Genomic DNA, 20,951 nt, shown 5'->3' with positions numbered 1-20,951 from the left:
TCGACCATCATATTGTTCTTAGTTGTATATCACAGCAATTTGATATTTTGTCCATCATTCTGCCATTCCATGGACAGCCACATGTAGGCTTATTCTGCTGTGCCTAGTTGCCTTAGGCAAAGACACAGAGACAGAGAGAGAGTGAGAGAGAGAGAGAGAGAGAGAGAGAGAGAGAGAGAGAGAGAGAGAGAGAGAGAGTAAGAGAGAGCAAGAGAGAGAGAGAGCACATTCAGACTTGGAAGCTTTGGTTCGATTAAAATGAACCCTGGTGTGATTGCTCTGTTACACTTCTTTTGAGCAGGTAAGAATGCTGTATTTCTCATACACACCAAATAAGCAGAGCAAGACCCCTTGAGCAGGTTGGTCTAGATCTGTTTCCAAACAAACTCTGTTGCGGTTCCTTTGAAGTATGAACACAGTACGAAGCAAAGGCACCAAACAGACCAAACACACGTGATGTCACAAATGCGACCCTAAACACTTCATGAGAGAACAGAGTCGTGGTAGTGAAAATGAGCTGAGGGCAAACGTGCAGCACTGAGGAGGTAAAATGCCTCATTAACATTTTGCTCAGTGAACATATATGTACTACACTGAAGCAAATGCACAAAAATGCCCATGTATTCAAAATTCACTTCCTGCACTGGAGGAATTCAAGATGCACTTCCTGCACTGGAGGAATTCCTCATGCTGGTTTGCCTCCATAACGCATTTGTCAGCTCTTCTTGAGTTTTCAACTGGTAGAACTACCACCGCACATATGCAACCCCCACAAGTGCATTTAGCCCAGCATAGAGCATTGTTGTAGTTCAGTTGGCATTATCCCAGTTATTCTCACAAAATATACATCATAAAAGCTATTCAGTTAGGATCTGAAGTATCCATATTTATTTTGTTTACATCTGGTCTGATGGTAAATATGTCAGTGTGAGCACTAAGCGAACCAGGACTAAAAAACAACAATGTATCATTTTCTGCTTTGGTCCAGACCAAGGGAACCAAACTACAAATATAAATGAACCCTGAAAGTAACTTTTCACTTGATACCTTTAATGCATCTATTCTCGTCTTTAAAGCACCTTAACCTCCCCCACCCACTTACACTAATTGAGGGCGGAGGATGGGACACAGAGGGACAAAGAAGGGAGGAAAGGATGGGGGAGAGAGGAGGAGAGAGAGAGAGACAGAAACACAGAATGAGGGAAGGGGAGAGAGGAGGAGATGGAGAGAAAGCGAGATAGGGAAAGAGAGCTCAGTCCATCATTTCATCTTTTTAAGATAGCATGATGAGCATCCCCTATATAAAAGGTAAAAAAAAGCACAGGATAAGTAGCCTCTTCATAACAGCAGGAAAACAGGAGTGGGAGACAAGCCTTCTCCCCAGCCAGTGATCTTCACTTGACCCCTGGCAACGGCCATACACATGATTTTAAAGCATAAAGGATATACAGCCCTGTGCGGTTCAGTGTCTTTCTCTCTCCCTCTTAATCAAACCCCGTGTGAGCTGAACCCAACGATGTAGGCTTCCTCACCACCCAAGGATTCCTCTTAGCGAAGCCCTGCCCACTGCACCTCTGTGTCCCACCCTGCCCACCACCCTCTCTGGAATCATCAGACAATTTAATGGTTTTATTAGACAATTATCAGACAATTTAATGGTCCTACAAAAGAGAAGTGGAACGGTAGAAGCAGAATTTGAGTCATTCACAATTACCACCTTTCCTCCTCTCGTCCTCAAAATCAAGTAAGTAAGTGAATAACACAAATCGGGTTCCTAAACCTTCATTATAAAGCTCTGCTCCGAAGAAGCTACAAGACAAATAACAGCAATATGTATGGGAGGCGACAGCTGCAGCATTGTGGATCCTGCAGGATGAAAGGCTGTGTTATTGAGTTTAGCGGTGGAGATGCCTTTATTCTGGGCTGCGTGATATGAGTGAGGGAAGATGAGCAAGGCAAAGAGCCCCCTGGAGGCTCCGCCTCACACACACAGTGAATTATTCACAGACAGGAAAGTCACGCTGCAGACGGCTCGCTTTCTTTCTGCCTTTCTGTCTCTCGCTCTCTCGCTCTTTCTGTATATAGTGCTTCTCTTTATTTCACTTCCTCTTATTTACACAAAAGTCCATATTTTGTACCTCCTGTCAGATTGTTACATACCCTGTTCTGTGTTTCGTTCACTTACACACTCAGTGCTAAGTGGAATTAACCCCATCAGTCAAACAGCAGAGTTTTCACACTGGTGATATGACCAATTTGTTTATCAGTTCACACACACACACACACACACACACACACACACACACACACACACACACATATATACATATATATATATATATATATATATATATATATATATATATATATATATATATCTTTTTCTTTCAAATAAATTTCATTCAATCAATTTCACTTGAGACTACATGTCTTTTGTCCTGAGGTTTGTTCTGTCTAAACGTACAAAAGTTCATATGATAAAGTTCATATGGGGATACGTCGAATGAGGAAAGTTTAAGGGTCAAGATCGTCTCATACTGCTGATGTAACACACTTGAGAAGGCTGCAGTAATGTCCTGTATTACAGAGTGCATTAGTAACAGCACCATATGGACTTCAATTTATTCCTCCTTCATGATATCTACATCTCATCAAAGGCCTATCAAAGAAAGAGTCAGCTTATTCCCATTGCCCCCGATCATTCACCTTGAATATGCACTGTGAATTAAATAACCAAACTGTGCCTCCCAGTTGCTTATTCAAAGCGAACACTAGTGGAGGTGAACTGTCTAACGCGGATGAATGAACAGATTTAACGTACTTTGAACAAAAGCCAGACCTCTCTTCCTGGATCTTCATTGCTGCATTACTGAAGGCTGACGGCTCAGTCCATATCCTTGTTTCCTTCACTGACCCCTGCTGCACCTCCCCCTCCTCCCCAGTCTGAGAGCCCCCCCCCCCCCCCCCCCCAACTCCGCCCCCCCCCCCCCGCCCCTGGCTCCCTCATTAGGTGACGGTTCGCTTCATCTCGCTCTGCTATTTATGCAGATAAAAAAGGCGAATGAATGCGGGGTCGCCTGGGGAAGCCGCACACAGCCCTGGACGAGACAACGACAGGCTGTAGCAGCAGGTGAGTGTGTGCAGGCAGCCACGCACTCGTTAGGCTGCGAGACATTTCCATGTTTGCTACTTAAACCACCCAGTGCTAAAACTGCTGCTTGCTGGAGCTCGGTCAGCGACATGTTATTACGGAAACAGAGACTCAGACTGTGTGAAGGCTAGAAGGCGGGGCACCATCCTACTTAGCACCTATAGCTAAGTGGGCATATGGCAGTAACTACTGACTAAACAGGCCTTTTAAATTTACAAGCAAACTATTCTGCTCATCCCAGAAGTCACAACTGGGAAACTCTTGTTGAGTTATTGCATTACTGCTCCAGAAATATATGCAATGACTCTGGCATTAAACTGGTGTCAACATTATACTCATGCTTGAGGTTATCATTCAAATCACAAAACTGCTCGGATAACAACTGGCTGCAAGAAAGCGCTGAACCCAAACACGGCTCTAACATAAAGCCATTTTATGGCATCTGAATTATGGTAGGAACTCGATACCCTCTGCTGCCGATCAGAAGATTGACATTTGGAAAGCCTTCCATGTCGAGGTCTTCAGTTAGAGCAGTGAGATGCTTTTACAAAATAAACTGAACGGCTCTTTGCTCCTCACAGAGCTAAATTCGGGACCTGTGCCAGACGCTGCAGCCCCAGGCGGGGGAGGGGGGATTGACCTTCATATCCATTATAGCGCGATGTGCTATGGCCGATGCCCAGCTGCTCGGCGTAGAGCCGCTACTGCTGTGTGCTGCCACGTCCACAAACACAAACACACGAACCTTATCCTGCTCTCACCGGTCGGAACTGCGCACCCCAAGCCTATTACTTACACTGAAGGACAAGTTTCTTTGAAACTTTTGCCACAACAAATTTCTAGCTTAAAACAAACACTTTTACAAAAGAACTCCGTTATGGTCTCACTTCAGTAAGAATGAGAAACTGCAGGCACTGTTTTGTAATTTGCAATCTATTACCCAGACCGATTTTAAACAGCTATCATGAAAAAAAGGATTTATCATATTATATAATGCTAAAGTAAGCATCAAATGAATTATGAAAAATACCAAGAAATCCATCAAACATTACCTAACAATAGCTTCCATTTTAAGACCAGGTCTGAGCAAAACATGTCATTAATAAAATAAGTCTGGCAACAATAATCTAAGAGAAAGAAAAAGATGACATTTGATATAAAAGCTGCCGCGTATGAAATATTTAAACTTGCCCATAGATCGGTGTCCCTCAAAAGCTATGAAGCGGCCTTTTCTTTCAAACACTCTGTTACCTTCAAAAAAAACCTAAAAAGAGCCAAACATCCAGAGCACACGAGCACATAAGCACAGGAGCAAATGAGAGGCATTGGGAGAGCGAGAATAAAATGGAGTGGAGTGGAGAGAGAGAGAGTCACTGAGAATGCCCAGCTCCATGTTTGATGTGAGCAGCAAGCTGTCCTTGTCTGCAGGGATTAAGATTCAGGCGAGGCATGTGGCGCAGGTACGTGATTAACGAGGCGCTGTGTGTGTGTTCGTGTGCGTTGTTGTGCTATGTGTGTGTCCAGCATTACGGCAGCGTCATGGGAAAAGAAGAGGAAGGAGCTGAACGTTCCTAGCTAACAGCAGCGCTGCGGCTAACGGAGAAGCTCCAGCCAGCACTGCAACATTAAATCAGTGCAAAGTCCTGTGACTGCTCACACTTCATTTCTCTTCACTAGCTGCTTACCTGAGTACGGCCTCGCGCCACTCCCCAGACCTCTTTTTAGTCACAGATTTCATTAAAACGGCATTATGCAAACCCTCTGCCTGTGTTTTGCTCATACAAAACTCCAGCTTTGGAATATTACACCGCTGGGTAATGTGACCTCAGTGTAAATGGCAGAAAAGACACTTTGAAAAAGCAATGTGGGTTGGCCTGAGTCACCTTATTCCCTCAAACAGCAGGCACTAACATAGACCTGCTCTTGCGCATGACAGAGGTGTCTCTTGGTCAGCCCCTGATGATTCTCTTCCTAAAACTTTCCCTCTTAGCCCACAGGTTGCAGGCTTTAGACAGGAAAGATCTCCATTCTCTGTTTCTCCTTCACTCATACATACCAGCCTAAGAAGCAGAATTGCAACCATTATTGCAAGGCTATGCTTTATTTATGAGTGGATCTCATAAATATGTGAAGTGCAAGTATAGAAGAAGTCAGTACACAATATAAAAGACAGCCAGATCTAATTCGCCTACACTGAGAATGCCAAACAAAATTTACAACTTACTTTGCAGTTTATTTTTACATTTTTTAAATGAATGAATGAATTTATTGCTGTGCTTTTTGTCTGTCATGCAGTATTTCTCCTGCAGATAGGACAATGCATATCATCATTGATTATGAAGTTACAAAAGAGTTTAAAAATGGCCACAGGCCCCAAAGAAGATATAGCACCCAGACTCTACCACATAAAGACATAGGTTCTAAATGCCACCCAAGTTAATAAATGAAACTTCTTATCTGAAGTCCTACAGAGTGAAGAGAAGCAGTAGAAAGCTTTACTGGATTAAGGAGAAAATAGAAACATTTAAATGGGTCATGTTCATCATGCAAGCTCATCATAGTGTTGTTTCTCTTACTCACATATTTGGTGTAAAAGTCATCCACCTCTCTCTGTAGCTTCTCCTGGCAGGGAGGGTGGATGGCCAGCAAGTAAGAAACAAATGCCATAGTGTTGCTACTTGTCTCATAGCCAGCCAGGAGGAAGATGAAGGCCTGACCAATGATCTCATCCTCAGTCATCATCCTCTTTGATTGGGCGTGTCTGGGTGACTCGTGCTCCAGGCCGGAGGGGACATTTCTGGGTTCTTCAGCCGCCTGGCCCTGAACATCGGCCTGGCCGTTCTCGTGGCTCACCACATCAAAGTGCTCCAGGGACACACACTCTGCACTGCTCCTCACATCCAGCATCAGCTGCAAGAAATCCCGCCGTCGCTATAGAGTCAAAGGTCAAGACGAGAGAGTTTGAGTGGAAGTATGTGTAGCCGAGTGCAATTTTTCATTTGTTCATGACTGTGCTGCACCTGACTGGCTGGCAGTTCATCTCTCTGTTTTATGATCTTCTGAATGCAGTTGATGAAAAAGCTGTTCATCTCCTCACGGCCTTTATTGGGTATCAGAGCACTGAGAGGCCTAATCAGGAATGGGAAGGCCACTGAAAGCAAAAAAGACGAGTATGAGGTGTTTCTCCCCCATATTCTTATGTCATAAACACAAGGACAAAGGCTTTTTTAAATGAGACCTCTTTCTCCGGTACCCTACACTAAATGTGCCATATCTTTATACTGCCTTCATTAAAGTGAATTTCATATTACCGTTTATGGGAGCTCCCTGTGAGACGTGATCTCTACTGTTCAATAATTAAATGGGAAATGGCTCTTTTCTAGATGGGCTCTGAAGGATGCTTTGGTCTAGATGTGTGGTTAATGTGGCAGTGTGACGTACTGAAGATGTACATGCTGGGTCTGAAAAAAGAAAAGGAGAAGAACTTGGAGGCGTGGTGGACAAATGGGTTATCTGGGTTCTTCTGAGAGTCCACGTGTATGCCAAATGCCACACTTGCTATCACGTCCATGGTGAAACAGCCAAAACACCTGCAAAAGAAAACTCTGTGGCTTACCACTGCAGTACGGTTTACTTCGGCCAAGCACATGTAATTTATTAACCAGCACCCACCCTACTGCTAGCACATTCACAAACACAGAGTCACACCTGTGGATGTCGAAGCTTTCTCCCGACTCTTGAAATGTGCTCAGGTTGTTTAGCAATGTTTCTGTGGCTGTAGTGATAAGAGGAACCATCTGTGATTTAAAAAAATACAGATATTAACATTAACTGATAAAACAAACAATTTACTCATGAAGTAAATCTGGTGCCATTCATTTATTTCAAGTTTGAAACTTTGTTATAAACTGCCTGTGCTGACAGAATAAATCCCTGCAGAAGCGCATAGCCACTACAATGCCATCACTCAAATAAATGTCACTTAACTAGATTAATTTCAAATGGCATCACCAAGTATAAAATACATGACAATAATGGATAAAACTAAAGCTAATTAAACTGTTAACTAATTTTCTTTAGTGTGAAAAGCACATGTAAGATGTTCAGTGCAACCAGATTTAAAAAGCTGGTTGTCTGACCAATGATGACACAGAACGCTGCAGCCAGGTCATGATACGCTAGACAAGAGATCTGATGAGTTGCTTCTAAACCCCAACCCACCCAGAGCAGTGAGATTCCTCTACCCTACCCCAGATCAGTTAGGTCCCTGTAACTCCACACCAGAGCAGTTAGATCCCTCTAGCCCTGCCCTCAGAGCAGTTAGATCCCGCTACCCCTGCCCCCAGAGCAGTTAGATCCCGCTACCCGTCCCCAGAGCAGTTAGATCCCGCTACCCCTGTCCCCAGAGCAGTTAGATCCCGCTACCCCCGCCCCCAGAGCAGTTAGATCCCGCTACCCCCGCCCCCAGAGCAGTTAGATCCCTCTACCCCTGCCCCCAGAGCAGTTAGATCCCGCTACCCCTGCCCCCAGAGCAGTTAGATCCCTCTACCCCTGCCCCCAGAGCAGTTAGATCCCTCTACCCCTGCCCCCAGAGCAGTTTGATCCCTCTACCCCTGCCCCCAGAGCAGTTAGATCCCTCTACCCCTGCTCCCAGGGGAGCAGCACTAAGGCGCTTTCCCCTCAGATGCCCATCACTGCAGATGTGATAAGCTTCTCATAGCAGACTGGTCTATCGATCCTGTCTGCTTAGGAAGAGAGAAATGAGTCTGCAAGCAGAGAGAGAGAGAAAAAAAAAAAAGCAAGAAAGAAGTCCAAAAAATGGAGAGAGGATTAAAGAAAGAGGAGGACACTGAGGATTTAAAACGAGGGAGAGAGACCCAGCAACCAATGTCTGTCCAAGTTTCGTAGACTTTTAATGCACTAACAGAAGACAGATTAAGACAGACTGAGAAATCCAGAGTGGAGCACATCTAGGGTTACCCCAGCCTGCAGTCATACGATATCCTAACACTGTTTTATCACCATCCTACCACTATCTTACCGGTATCCTAACAATATCCTAACATGTCAGTTACTTTACATAGACCTGCGGTGAAAAGCAAAATATCTCTTATTTGTTCTAAGAAAACAAATAAAATGAATGAAATATTAGTGAGGATGGTGTTCCAACGGTGCCAGATATGTGTTGATACATTCATATTTACATTTACAGGAATTGGCAAAAATTCTATTCCAGAGAGACTTTTACATGCATTTATCAGCACAAAAGAAGGTGTGCTTCCTAAGAATCAATCCCATGACACTGGTTTTTCTAACACCTTGCTCTACTGGGTCTCACCAGTGAGTGACAAACACTTCATTTTAATGCATCTTTATACATTTTGCCTTTATCCAGTGCATGATGCAATGTTCTGCTGATGTGGAATTTATTTTGGCAGCAGTTCAAGTAGATTCTTTAAACAAAAACCAGTTGATTATAAACAATTTTACTGTCTAGATCTTTGCAGTGGGCCAGTTTTACTTTACAAGGCATGTATGTATGCTTAATGCTTTTGTGGTGTTATGAGGCGTGTGTGTGTGTGTGCTAGGGTGTGTGTGTGTGCGTGTGCGTATGTGCGCGCGTATCGGAACAAATCGGTGCTCGGCTTGAAGGCAGATGAAGACAACCAGCAGGACTGATCGGGGAAGATAAGAACAGTGTCCTATGTCTCTTCTTGCAACTCCAACACAACTAATGAAAATCAAAACAAGCAGCAAGAGTAGGCGTGCACACACATGTTTGAATGCACTAAAGTCATGGAGGGTGAATATTAAGAATGCAGCCAAGAACAGCACAGCACGTGCCACGTGTTCAAGCTCTTCAAGACCTATGGATAGTATGGGGCTCTATGTAGAAACTGTTTAAACCTAAAATTGTATTTTATCTCAATTTCAGCTCCCCCCCCCCCCACCAGTTTGAAGGACGCTGTGATCACTACAATAATCAAAGCAGCATTACAGCATAGTTACAGATTCAAAGTGTTCATAGTGGACTACAGAAATATGGCTACATGTCAGACATTCCTTTCACCGATTTTGTCATTTTACAATTAAACAAGTAATGTCTGCTTCTTATTTCTACTGATTATAACTGTCATCATAAATGGTGATTTTAACATCCATCTAGATAATGTAAAGGAAAATAATACCAAGGAACTTTCTGCTTTATTTGACACTTTTGGTCATGGTGTTATTTGGACAGCACTAATGGTCTCAATATTTCTAATGGTCTCAATATAACATTTTTGTTCATGTTTTGGCACACTCTGTCCATTTTTGTATAGTCTTTGACACATTGATTTCTCCGGATTTTCAAACTACTTCTGTTTACGAAGGCAATAGCCATGTCACTAAGTGCACACTTTGCTGATGTACACAATATCGTTTCAATTAAAAATATTAGCAGCCACTGATGATGTTAAGATCATTAATATAATGAATTTATGAGTTTTTTCCATGAAAAAATTAGAAACATTACACTTACCATCAATGCCCATCAGTCAGATAGAGGCAATGCCATGTCACCCCAAAACAACCAGGTTATTGTGTCTCAATTTAATACGACTGACTAAAACACCTGATGAAAGTTTGGAATCTTAAATGTCTACATTTTGTCTTGACACCTTGTAAACTGACCTTCTGAAAAACATTAATCTTCTGCAAATAGTTAATGGCTCTTTCCTCAAAGGTATACTTCCAAAATCCCTAAAAACAGCTGCCATTAAGTTAGTCTTCAAACAGAAAACTGGATGCTTCTACACTTAACAACTTCAAACCTGTGTCAAATCTTCGTTTTAGAAGAAATATAGTTAATTGAGACAGTGGTATACAACCACGCTGATGTACATCTCAAAACTGGTCTCAAGGCAGCTCTGCCTTGGAGACAAAATTAACGTAATTGGCTACACAGTTTAAGGGCGGAGAGTAATGTAATTGGTTAACAGGCATATGGGTGGAGATTTTCAAATACCCCACATTCACCCCACATGGCTTCTCTTCAGCAGCTGCCAGAAATGCCTTTAAGAGCAAGTGTGTAAGAACATACCAACTAACTAACATGACAAATTCAATCAGATTTCTGACCTCATCATAGTACTCAGACTGCCCTCATAAGGGTACTACATGATCTACACTTGGTAAACTGTCAGATATCCTATTACTAGATCTTAGTGTTGCTTTTGACATTGTAGATTACAGAATTCATTTTGATAGGTTGTAAAATTGGGAAGGACAATCAGGAACTTTCCTCAAATGGTTTTGGTCTTATTTAGAAGGCTGGAGTTACTTTGTCAGGAACAGCAGTTATGAATTTGATAGAATAACTGTAACTATTCTATCTCACAGGATCAGCTTTCAGTTCACTTTATTCAACCTGTGCATACTCTGATTGGGCCAAATTCTACAACACAACCAAATCTCTCATCACAGTTATGTAGATAATACACAGATAAACTTGGTTCTCTCAGCAGATAATTACAACCCAAAAGACAACCTCTGTATAAGACAGGAACAACTACAACGTATTGGAAATGCTGCTGTTGCGAGTTTTAACCAGGACAAAGGCTTCACAGCACATGACGCCAGTCCTAAAATCTCTACACTGGCTTCCAGTTAGTTGTACAATTGACTTTAAAGCACTAATACCAGTCTATAAATCACCAATTGGATTAGGCCCAGAATACCTTTCTGAGATGCCCAGAGAGTATAAGGTCTCTTAAATCCATAGATATAGGCCAGCTTGAGCCCAGAATTCAGACCAAGCACAATGTAGCAGTGTTCAGCTTTTATGCTACACATAACTGGAACCAACACCCAGGTAAACTTAAAATGGACCCAAATATAGCAGTTTTTAAATCCAGGTTAAAATTTCTATTTACTTGTGCTTATAGTTCTATAGTAGTATAGATACAAAATACAATAATTGTAAATGTAATGTGTTTTTGTAATTGTATTTTCTAAAATGTAATTTTGTTAAGTAATTAATTTTTTAATTCATTGATTTATATATCTTTCCTTTTTTGTTGCAAATGAGATGTACTAAGCGTTTACAAAGCAAGAGAAAGGAATCATATTCTTTGCTGTAATTAAAACAATAATCATTAAGGCTCTAAAGCTTTGTTTGGTGCTGGCTGTAAATATTTTTATGAGGTCATACTATATTATAACAGTGGCACTGTGCAGCTAGTATTTCACTCTCCCATGCTGTAACTGAGCCAGGACTCAGTGAGACTGAGTGTGACTGGTTTGTGTGTGAGCATACACAAAGAACTGTTTTTGTTATTGTTATAGATAGTACTTCCCTAATGCACATGAAATGGTCAACATGTTTGTCAGAAATCACAGAGGAGGGTGCTGTAGATAAGCTTTCAGGAACTGGTCTCTCGTATGCACACATACATGTATACATTATGACTTATTAACCATAGTGAAAGAAACCCATCGGATTATTAAACACATATGCGTATGTGTGCACGTACATGCACACACACACACACACACACACACACACACACACACACACACACACACACACACACACACACACACACACACACGTTCACACACAGCTTGTTATTTCTGTCCCCAGGAAGTAAGATAATCTGTGTGGCTTGGCTGGGGAGATCAGAGGGTCTTTACTGGACTAAAGCACACAGTGTTCATTCAGTTCTCTGGCTCGGCATGCAAGGGAGCATAGACTGAAGCTGAGAGCTAATGCTCTGCTGCTAAGACATGATGAGAATATGATGGACTGTAGCCACCAGCCTTTATGGAGCGCCACTCAGTCAAGGCTACTAATAGCCCTGCCCTAGCAATCATGCGATTCCACAAACACGCTGCCAGTGAAATCACAGTCTCCAGCTGCAGTTCCACAAACACGTTGCCAGTGAAATCACAGTCTCCAGCTGCAGTTCCACAAACACGCTGCCAGTGAAATCACAGTCTCCAGCTGCAGTTCCACAGACACACTGCCAGTGAAATCGGTCTCTAGTTGCAGTTCCATAGACACACTGCCAGTGAAATCAGTCTCTAGTTGCAGTTCCATAGACACACTGCCAGTGAAATCAGTCTCTAGTTGCTTTGGGCAACAGCTTCTGGGGCCTTTCTTCTATTTTTAGTATCAGCTGACTCATCTCCAATGCAGAAAAGCTGTCTTTGTCTCAATTCATCACTTTCTTCCCCCCTCACGTTTTATGCAGGTTTTTATATTTCTGTTTATTCTGTTCTTATTTTAGCTGCGACAAGTGCCTATAGCAGCTTGAGAGACTTCTGCAGAAGGACTATGGTTGCTCTGTTTACTAAATCTTGACCACGGAACAATAACAAGGTGAAAGCGGCCACAGATTTGTCCTTCTGATTTGCCCTTTTTGCCTGTTGGGGTGAGCTAAGACTGAGCCGCTGTATCTGGGGTTCAGTGAGCACATACTGGCAGACGTGTGCTCCCAACGTGACAGAGCTGTAGATGTGAGTGGGAAAGGGCTAGTCAGGAAGAAGGAGCCATACAGTGCACACCAGGACAGTGAAGGGTTTTTATCACCGCTATACACCAGACACCACTTTGCCTTTCAGTTCCGTGAGAGTCTCTCCCTTTGCATGTTACAGACTCTGCCCAGAATTTCACAGCCACAGCGTATACGCAATAGCATGTCCAGCTCAAGGGCAATGCACAAGATGGATGTGCATTCTTTTCTACTGATGTAGTTCACCCTCCAAACACTCCAGGTGTGTGAGGGGGGGCTGTGTAGCAAATTTGTGGAAAAGATACTAAGAGACTTTGTGCTTGGGGGGTGGGGGGGCTATTGTCTGTCATAACAGTCGTCTTTTCGCTTGTGTCGCTTGCTGTGGTGCTTTAGAAATCAGGATTGAAGGCTATGCTACTTCTAACAGAGGTCCTTCGCATCTCACAAAGCATGAGGACCTGAGCTTTTATTACAAACCACAAATCTGATTCAACTAATGACATTCTTACCTGCAGTTCCTGACTTTTTGGCAAGGACCCTGATCCTTTTCTGATCAGATTTCACACATCACAGATTTTTAATAACAAAAAGGACAAGGAGCAAAAGGAGAGAGAGAGAGCTTGCCTCTTTCATTCTGGCAGCACTGAAGGACGGCGTGAGGATACTGCGCACGCGTTTCCATCGCGCATCCCTCAGAAGGATCAGACTCTCACTCATCGGCTTCGTGGCAAACCGGAAGCTCTAAGCAAAGAAAGCAGAGGTGAGTCTTCAGATGTGAAACCTGTTCTTAGAGCAGACTGAACATATTACTACAAACACACTTAAAGTAGCAACAGCCTGAACAGTAAGCATGTCTGAATCCCGTATCATACTCACATAGCTGCTGTTTAGAAATCAGTGACCAGTCAGTTATGCTGCATTACACTACAGTTCAAATCTTTGACACTGAATACCAGACAAAAGAACTACATGTGGTTGCACCTGAAGGAACTCAATTTAAAACAGACTAAGGTGGTATCTTGAAAGAATACATGTATATGGTGTCTTAAAGGCAATGCTGTAGAAACAAAATAATATAGGAATAACTAACCATACAACATGAAATCCTTTCAAATCCTACAGACTACTAAACCAAGGCAGTGTACTCTGAAAGACAAATGTATTTGTCCAAAATTATTACTGATAATTGAAATAACCCAATGATTTTATTCTCTACTAAGTAATCGTCTTTTAAATCTCTCAGAGGCTATCCTCAAGGGATTCTCATTAAAATGTAAGAACATATTATTTCCTTCTAGAAAAACAAATGTAACATTCAGCATTCTGTTAGTGGTGTACTTCATCCAACAGTCCACCAGCCATAACACACTCTGAATGCTCTTAATAAAATTCATAAAGTTGATTCATTCAAGTACTTTGGATCCAAACCAATACTTCTTTATTTTAGTAGTGCTGTGTTACATATAGGAAGCAGTTCTAAAGAATTAGGCGCTTATTCAGAGCCACTCAATCTCATCATAAAACCACTCCTCATGAAACACAATATGAGTAACTACTGACGGATATTCAATCAGGTAAAATTATAAACAAAGTAGTACTAAACTGCTTGATGCCTTTCTCCTTAATAATAACAACAACAATAACATCTGATATAAAACCCGATTAAAACTTTTCACAGATCAAGATTCAAGATTCTTTACTGCCATTTGTCAGGACACAAGCGTACAGATGAACAAAATGTATTTACTCAGGCTCAGTAGTGCAGTATAAGCAGATAATACAAATACTGCAATTAAAATAATATATACATTGCTATATAGGTATAAAAGATACCAAAATATAATATAGCTATAAAAAAGTATATAAGTGGTTAATGTACTTGACTTGTAATCGCAAGGTTGCTGGTTCAAGCCCCACCACTGCAATGTTGCCACTGTTGGGCCCCTGAGCAAGGCCCTTAACCCTCAATTACCTCAGTCATAATTGTAAGTTGCTTTGGATAAAAGTATCAGGTAAATGTAAAATGTAAGTAAACAAAAGAGATAAAAATGTAAAGATATGATCACAGTATAGAAAGAGCTTCAGTGAAAGTTGTCAATGCCCTCAGACTAAAAATACATGAAAACAAGGTACGAGTCCTTGTCCTCTTGAGCTGTACCGCTAGACAGACTTGAAAACTGGGCTGGATTGTCTGGTAGTGTTCTGGCACTGTTTTACACATGCACACACCTTATACACAGCATTGTGTTACTCTTCAAATTTGTCTGGAAAGACCAGTGGCTGTAGTGCTGCATAAGGGTCCATTCTTGAGCCACGTTCATTTTCTTCATATCACTGAATACCAAGTCAACTTCAAGCAGCTTTGTGTCTTGAATGCACCCTGTGCTGTTGGTCCACTGCTGAACCACTATCAGAATCCTGAGAAATAGCAAGTCTTTAAAAACTAATGCAGACAAAATTAATATTTATGTACCGCACTGGTCCATCTCGCCTCAAAAACACCTAAACTACATATGCCAGAGCGCTCTTTCTGGACTTTTCTTCAGCATATAAACAATATTCAGTCTGATATTTTATTTTATGTAACTAGTTCCGTTAGGTATTAATCATTATCTCATTCTCATTCACTGCTTTTCTCACTAATAGAGTGTAGCAGGCAAAAGTAAACAAGACATTATATTTGCTGATTAATCAAATGTTACAAATGTGGAGTCACAAAGTTGTGTTAGTTCTTCACCCAGTATACCAACAACTCCAAATTTCAGGGATACAATACGATTATGTTACATTCTCTAATAGACCAATCCTTATTAGGGTTCTCTACTGATAAGGATGATATGATTTCATTTTAACAGTGTTACTAGGCTTGTAGACTGGTGTGATGCACTTGTTATTAACACAGAAAAGACTGAAGGAGTTATTTTTGGACTCTCCCCAGACTTATACTACCCTCAGTAAGAATTCACAATGTGCAAATTAAGCAGGTCATGTCCTATAAATACACTGGTATTCATACAGATGCAGCACTGTCATGGAATATTCATACTGACTTTCAGAGGAAGGTACAGCAGCTTATCCACTTTTGTTGTAGGTTTAGATCTTTTGGGCCCAGTAACCAGATTTTAGGGTAGTTTTGTAGTCTCTCAGTGAAACTTAGGAGTAGAATTTTTAGTCTAGTACAAGTCTGCCCCACAATAGTGAGCCCACATTTAGATAAAGTGTTTATAATGGCATAGCAGAAAAACATGGAAAGACTAGCAAGTAGCATTTTTATCCAATCCATCACATTCTAGACCTACATAGTACATATAAATCTTCAGCCTCCAAATAGTTGCTTCAGAGTACCAAGGTTGATATTAAATGGATTAAAGAACTCAATCTTGTTACTAAACAAAGTACCAAAGCACTTTTTAGGCTCATAAAACACATAGTAATATTTCTCATTTAAAATATGTAATTTTGGGAAAAGTGTAATGTTTTGTGGAACATGAAAGCATGTACTAGTGATGATATGCATAGGTGATTTATGCATTGTTGTTGCACATATGTGTAAAGGTGTTCTGTGGAGTGTGTGAGTATCTGAGTGGATGCCTGTGGCGTCACCCAGGGTTCTGTTCTTGGGCTACTTTTATTCAATTTATTCGGATTTATTTGGCTCTAAATTACTATGGTCCCATCAACTCACAATGCTAGTGCCTTGAACATATTAAAACTATGTGCAAAGATATCTTGCAGTTGAATAAAGACGAAACAGATTAATTTATTCAGAACTAAATATGAGAGGGGTAGATTTGCTGCCCATCTTGAGCCCTGAATTCAAAAGAACTGGTTTGCCACCTAGATGTTCTGATAGACTCGTATCTCAGTTTTAGCAGTCACGTCAAAGCAATTACTAAATCAGCATTCTATTATATCAAAAATGTTAACAAAATTAGAGATTTATTTAAAGCAGGGCTGATTATTTTAATGGTCTCCTTACTGGTCTTCCTAAAAAAACAGACAAAATGAGTTCATTCAAAATGCAGCTGCCGGAGCTTTTACTAGAGCCAAACAAACAGAACACATCACTGCCTATTCTTAAATCCTTACACTGGCTCCCAGTGTTACAGAATGCACTTTAAAAGGTACTATTACTCCTTTCTAAATCACTAAATGGCTCAGAGCCCATGTATCTGTCTGACACATTCAAACAGTACAATCCTAGCATGCCTCTTAGGTCTCTAGAAGCTCATCAGTTATTCGTGCCTAAGGTCATTTAGTTTCTATGCAGCTCTTAGATGGAGTCATCTGTCACAGAACCTCAGAAGTGTCTGAACAGTGGTCATCTTCAAATCGGGACTGCAAACCTATCTATTCAATCTAGCTGTCAGTTAGGTCCAGCATACTGTGTTTAGCTCTCAGGCACAGCTTTGCACTACTATTCTCCAGCTTTCGTTTTATGTGCTTTATATCTTTTTTTAAAGCTTACTCATTTTAATTAAACTTTTAATTATTTCAATTTAATTCATCTTTCAATTTTAACAATTCTTTTTTTTCTTTTAATGTATATGTTTCATTTTTTAAATATATTTTTAAAATGTTTATTTAATTTGTTTTCTACTGAAATCGACTGTGTTTAATTTAAGAAATAGTTTTATGTAAAAACCTTTTTTTTTTTTTTCTTTTTGGCAAAAACCTTTCTGAGGAGATATATCTAGGACTGTAATTAGCTTTACTATTTAAGTTCTTCTATGGCTATGTAAAGCACTTTGAATTCCCACCGTGTATGGAAAGGTGCTATACAAGCAAACTTGCCTTTCTTTATATCCCCACTCCTGGAAGGCATGTCCTTATGAAGATGAAGATGAAGCGACCCAGAGCTCTGTGGGCTCAGTAAGCCCATTAGACTGGAGCAGCTGGGCTGGACCACATTTTTTAATCAGGAGCACTAGAGAATCTCTGTCTGGGTTTTACCTGGTTTTTCCTTCAGGCTTCTGGCTCTAAGAGTTAACTTTACTCTTCCTTCACTGATCGCTAGTCTCAGTGTGTATGTGGGGGGAAGGGGGGATGGGGGAAGGTGGAAATGTACAATATTTATTTGTATGAACAGAAGCCAACACAGAATTTGTTTTTGGGCTGCCACGGTGATCCACTTTATGAGTTTTCTCCCGCTGTCTGTCACAGATGGTGTACGTATTGTAAGCTGTTCAGTAAAACCTATACACACATACACGCATACACCAACAAGCATCACAGCATAGCGCTCAATGGGTCACAAGCTGAGATGGTATTTATGAACATCAGTATTGATTTTTGTTCTTCTGTCACCATTTCCCTTTAACATTACCCAGTGGTCTCTGCACAGAGACTCATGATATCTCAAGAACCACCCCTTTGATAAATAAGACATGTGATCATTACTAGTGACCTCAGCAACCTGCAGTGCTCCAGCTTTGGCCAGTCATGCCACTAAATACACATACTAAATTGTGTGTACACACACACACACACACACACACACACACACACACACACACACACACACACACACACTCAGTTGTATCAGAACATCAGCGTATTGTGTGTGTGTGTGTGTGTGTGTGTGTGTGTGTGTGTGTGTGTGTGTGTGTGTGTGTGTGTGTGTGTGTGTGTGGAATGCAAATTTCCACTCACCATTCTGTTTGGGAAGTTATGGAACTCCTTTACCATAATCTGCTTAAGCATGTCTGGGTCGGCTACCACCACCACAGGCCTTCTGCCTAGATAATAACTAGGCAAACACCCAACCATATACACACAAACACACACCACATGATGATGGGGTCATTGTAAATTACATTGCATTAAATCTCTCTCTCTCACACACGCACCCCAGCTAATTCACATACATACTCTATATGTCTATGTGTGAGTGGTCCCACATGCACATGTGTTCCGGGATATTCTCATACAGGAGCTCAGGCTTATTAACTGTCTTTTAAATGAGAATCAGTTTCACAGAAAGAGCAGATAATTGAACATCTTTATTAAGCAGTCATAATTAGATACAAAACCTTACAGGCAAAAACTGAAACAATTAAATCGTCTATCCCAGACAATCTCCAGAAGCTTCCAGTTACAGGCAGAGGATGTAGTTTACATCACTACTGAACAGGCTATAACTGCTTGAGCTCTGTCACCCCCAGGCCTTACTGGGCCAGAAGGACATAAACGCTAAAGCTGTTAGCAGTTTGTCTGAGTGCACCTGCGCTAATGTTCTTCTTGTAGTCCCACAGTGAATTCTTTAGACATCCTGAATCCCTGGGCACCCAGATGCCCAATGGCCAAGACGACAGCCAATGAGCCAACCAAACAAAGATGCCGGGGGAAAAAACGAATCAAATTCTAAACCAATAAACAAACAAACAAATAAATAAATAAATAAACAGATAAATAAATAAATAAATAAATAAATAAATAAATAAATCTCCACCCTTCCTGGTCAGCATAAACCAACAAATGCTAAGCTTATTGGATACCTTTCAGAAATGTTTTATTGGACTTCCCTGTTGGACTATTCTAATGATGTGCTGACAGGTGTGTAACTGACAGGACAGTACAGTGATACGGTGGTCCCAGGCTGGAAGCTTACTCTTACTGTCTTCTGCCATATATCCCGACATTTCTGTCTTCGTTCCCTTACTTCTGTGGGCAGCAGAGTGAGCAGCCTTCACTCCCTGATTATTAAATGTCCACTAAAGCCCATAAATGTGCTAGACGGCCTGAAGAGAACACATGCTACTGGCAGAAATTCACTGTAAATCTGCAGTGGCAGTCAAGTCAACTCAATAACTCAACAACAAAAAAGTGGATTCCGTTTTGCAACTATAGTGAAAGGGACTGCAGGAAGTAAACTTTCAAAAATTCTTGAAGGTCTTAGAGGTTTGAATGGGCGGGGGGGGGGGGGGGGGGGGGGGGGTGGGAGAAGGGTCTGAAGTTTGCACAAAAAGCTGTGTCATATTTTGGGCCAATAGCCTGAAGCTCTATATAAAGTTTGGTGCCATGGCTTTAAAATTGCAAAAAGGCAGCAGTTTGAAGAAAATGGGCCAGATGCCCCAGGCAATGTTTGTTGGTTTTAGCTTGAGAGCTCGAGTAGGAGATAAAGTTTGAACAATCACCATGATAATTATAAGTGCGTTTAAAAAGACATGAAAGAATAAATAACACATTATTTACACATTGTTTAGAGTCTTGAACATTCTTTGAACTACTTCAGCACTAGTTTAGTAAAACACAAATCTCTACATTCATACAAGCCCACAGCTCAAAAATAATAGTAGACAAAACTATTTCTTTCTAATGTTTTCACTGCTTAAAATTCCTATTGTAGTTACAGCCACATTCTTACAAATCCACTTGGGAAATGAAGAAAGTAAAGCAGTTCTACAAAGCTCAGAGCCTTAGCTGTGATGGACAAGCATGAAAAGGTTCATGTGTTGCAGCTTATCACCAAAACATCTGCCACATATTTTATAAAGTGCAAAACCAAATGGTACACAGTTAACATGTTGGCTTACCCACATACTCTGCCATATTGGTTAATCAGGTCCTTGTGAACATCGAAAAATCCCTGCAAATGGGAATAAAAGCACACACGAGGCAGCAGAGTCTAGTTAAGCATATCAATATCAAACATGTGAGGAAATACATTCTGTAAGTGTGATGTATATAACATTAAATCCTGTCCAGCTCTGCAGCTCCTAATACGTCAGGTTGACAGATGACTGACAGTCTAAATACTCTTAAAAATAATGCATGAATAGCAGTGCCACGTTTACTGTGTGTGTGTGTGTGTGTGTGTGTGTGTGTGTGTGTAGGTGCACGTGTGAGCGAGCACGTGTGAGTGTGTCTGCAAGTCTGCACAAACTTCTGAATTCTTGTCTTGGTCCTCAACAAAAGATTTTGGAAGCGATGTGTTTTGCAGTTTTGTAGCTAAAATTAGAGCTTGCTCGTTTGAAAATGAAACTTCACTCAGAGGGCTGATCAAGTTTCCTTCCTGCTTGATGCATCTGCTGTATTGAGTAGCACGTCTTTACCTTAATACCTGGCCAAACAAACTGACCTGCAGTTCCAGAACCCTACCTAGTGTACGACAAGTATGTAAGCGGTGACAGATTCCACTGCATCATTCCTGGTTGGATTTGTGTACAATGGGCATTGATGAACATCACTATGGAGTCACAGTGCCTCCATGTTACGGAGAGAGAAAAAGGACAGAGAGCAAAATAAGAATATGTATGAAAGACAGTGATGATAGAGAGAGTGGGAGAGCGAGAGAGAGGGAG

General features: G+C 41.2%; 1 protein-coding gene across 3 annotated transcripts in view; it reads right to left on the bottom strand.

Moving 5' to 3' along the window:
* The window catches only part of tbxas1 (thromboxane A synthase 1 (platelet)), a 56,250-nt gene that overhangs the window by 10,040 nt on the left and 25,259 nt on the right, over positions 1–20,951 (bottom strand). For all 3 annotated transcript variants that reach the window (XM_026999547.2, XM_026999548.2, XM_026999549.2), the window contains exons 4-10: positions 20,184–20,236; positions 18,301–18,397; positions 13,273–13,389; positions 6,860–6,948; positions 6,593–6,741; positions 6,172–6,302; positions 5,732–6,082 (exon numbers count right to left, since the gene is read on the bottom strand). In XM_026999547.2, coding sequence (XP_026855348.2) covers positions 5,732–6,082; positions 6,172–6,302; positions 6,593–6,741; positions 6,860–6,948; positions 13,273–13,389; positions 18,301–18,397; positions 20,184–20,236 — 987 coding nt within the window. The remainder of the gene's footprint in view (positions 1–5,731; positions 6,083–6,171; positions 6,303–6,592; positions 6,742–6,859; positions 6,949–13,272; positions 13,390–18,300; positions 18,398–20,183; positions 20,237–20,951) is intronic.

The sequence above is a fragment of the Electrophorus electricus genome, chromosome 4 (assembly GCF_013358815.1).
Source record: "Electrophorus electricus isolate fEleEle1 chromosome 4, fEleEle1.pri, whole genome shotgun sequence".
NCBI classification, from domain to species: Eukaryota; Metazoa; Chordata; class Actinopteri; order Gymnotiformes; family Gymnotidae; genus Electrophorus; species Electrophorus electricus.
The sequence above is the reverse complement of the archived record's forward strand: the minus strand, read 5'-3'. Positions and strand labels throughout refer to the sequence as shown.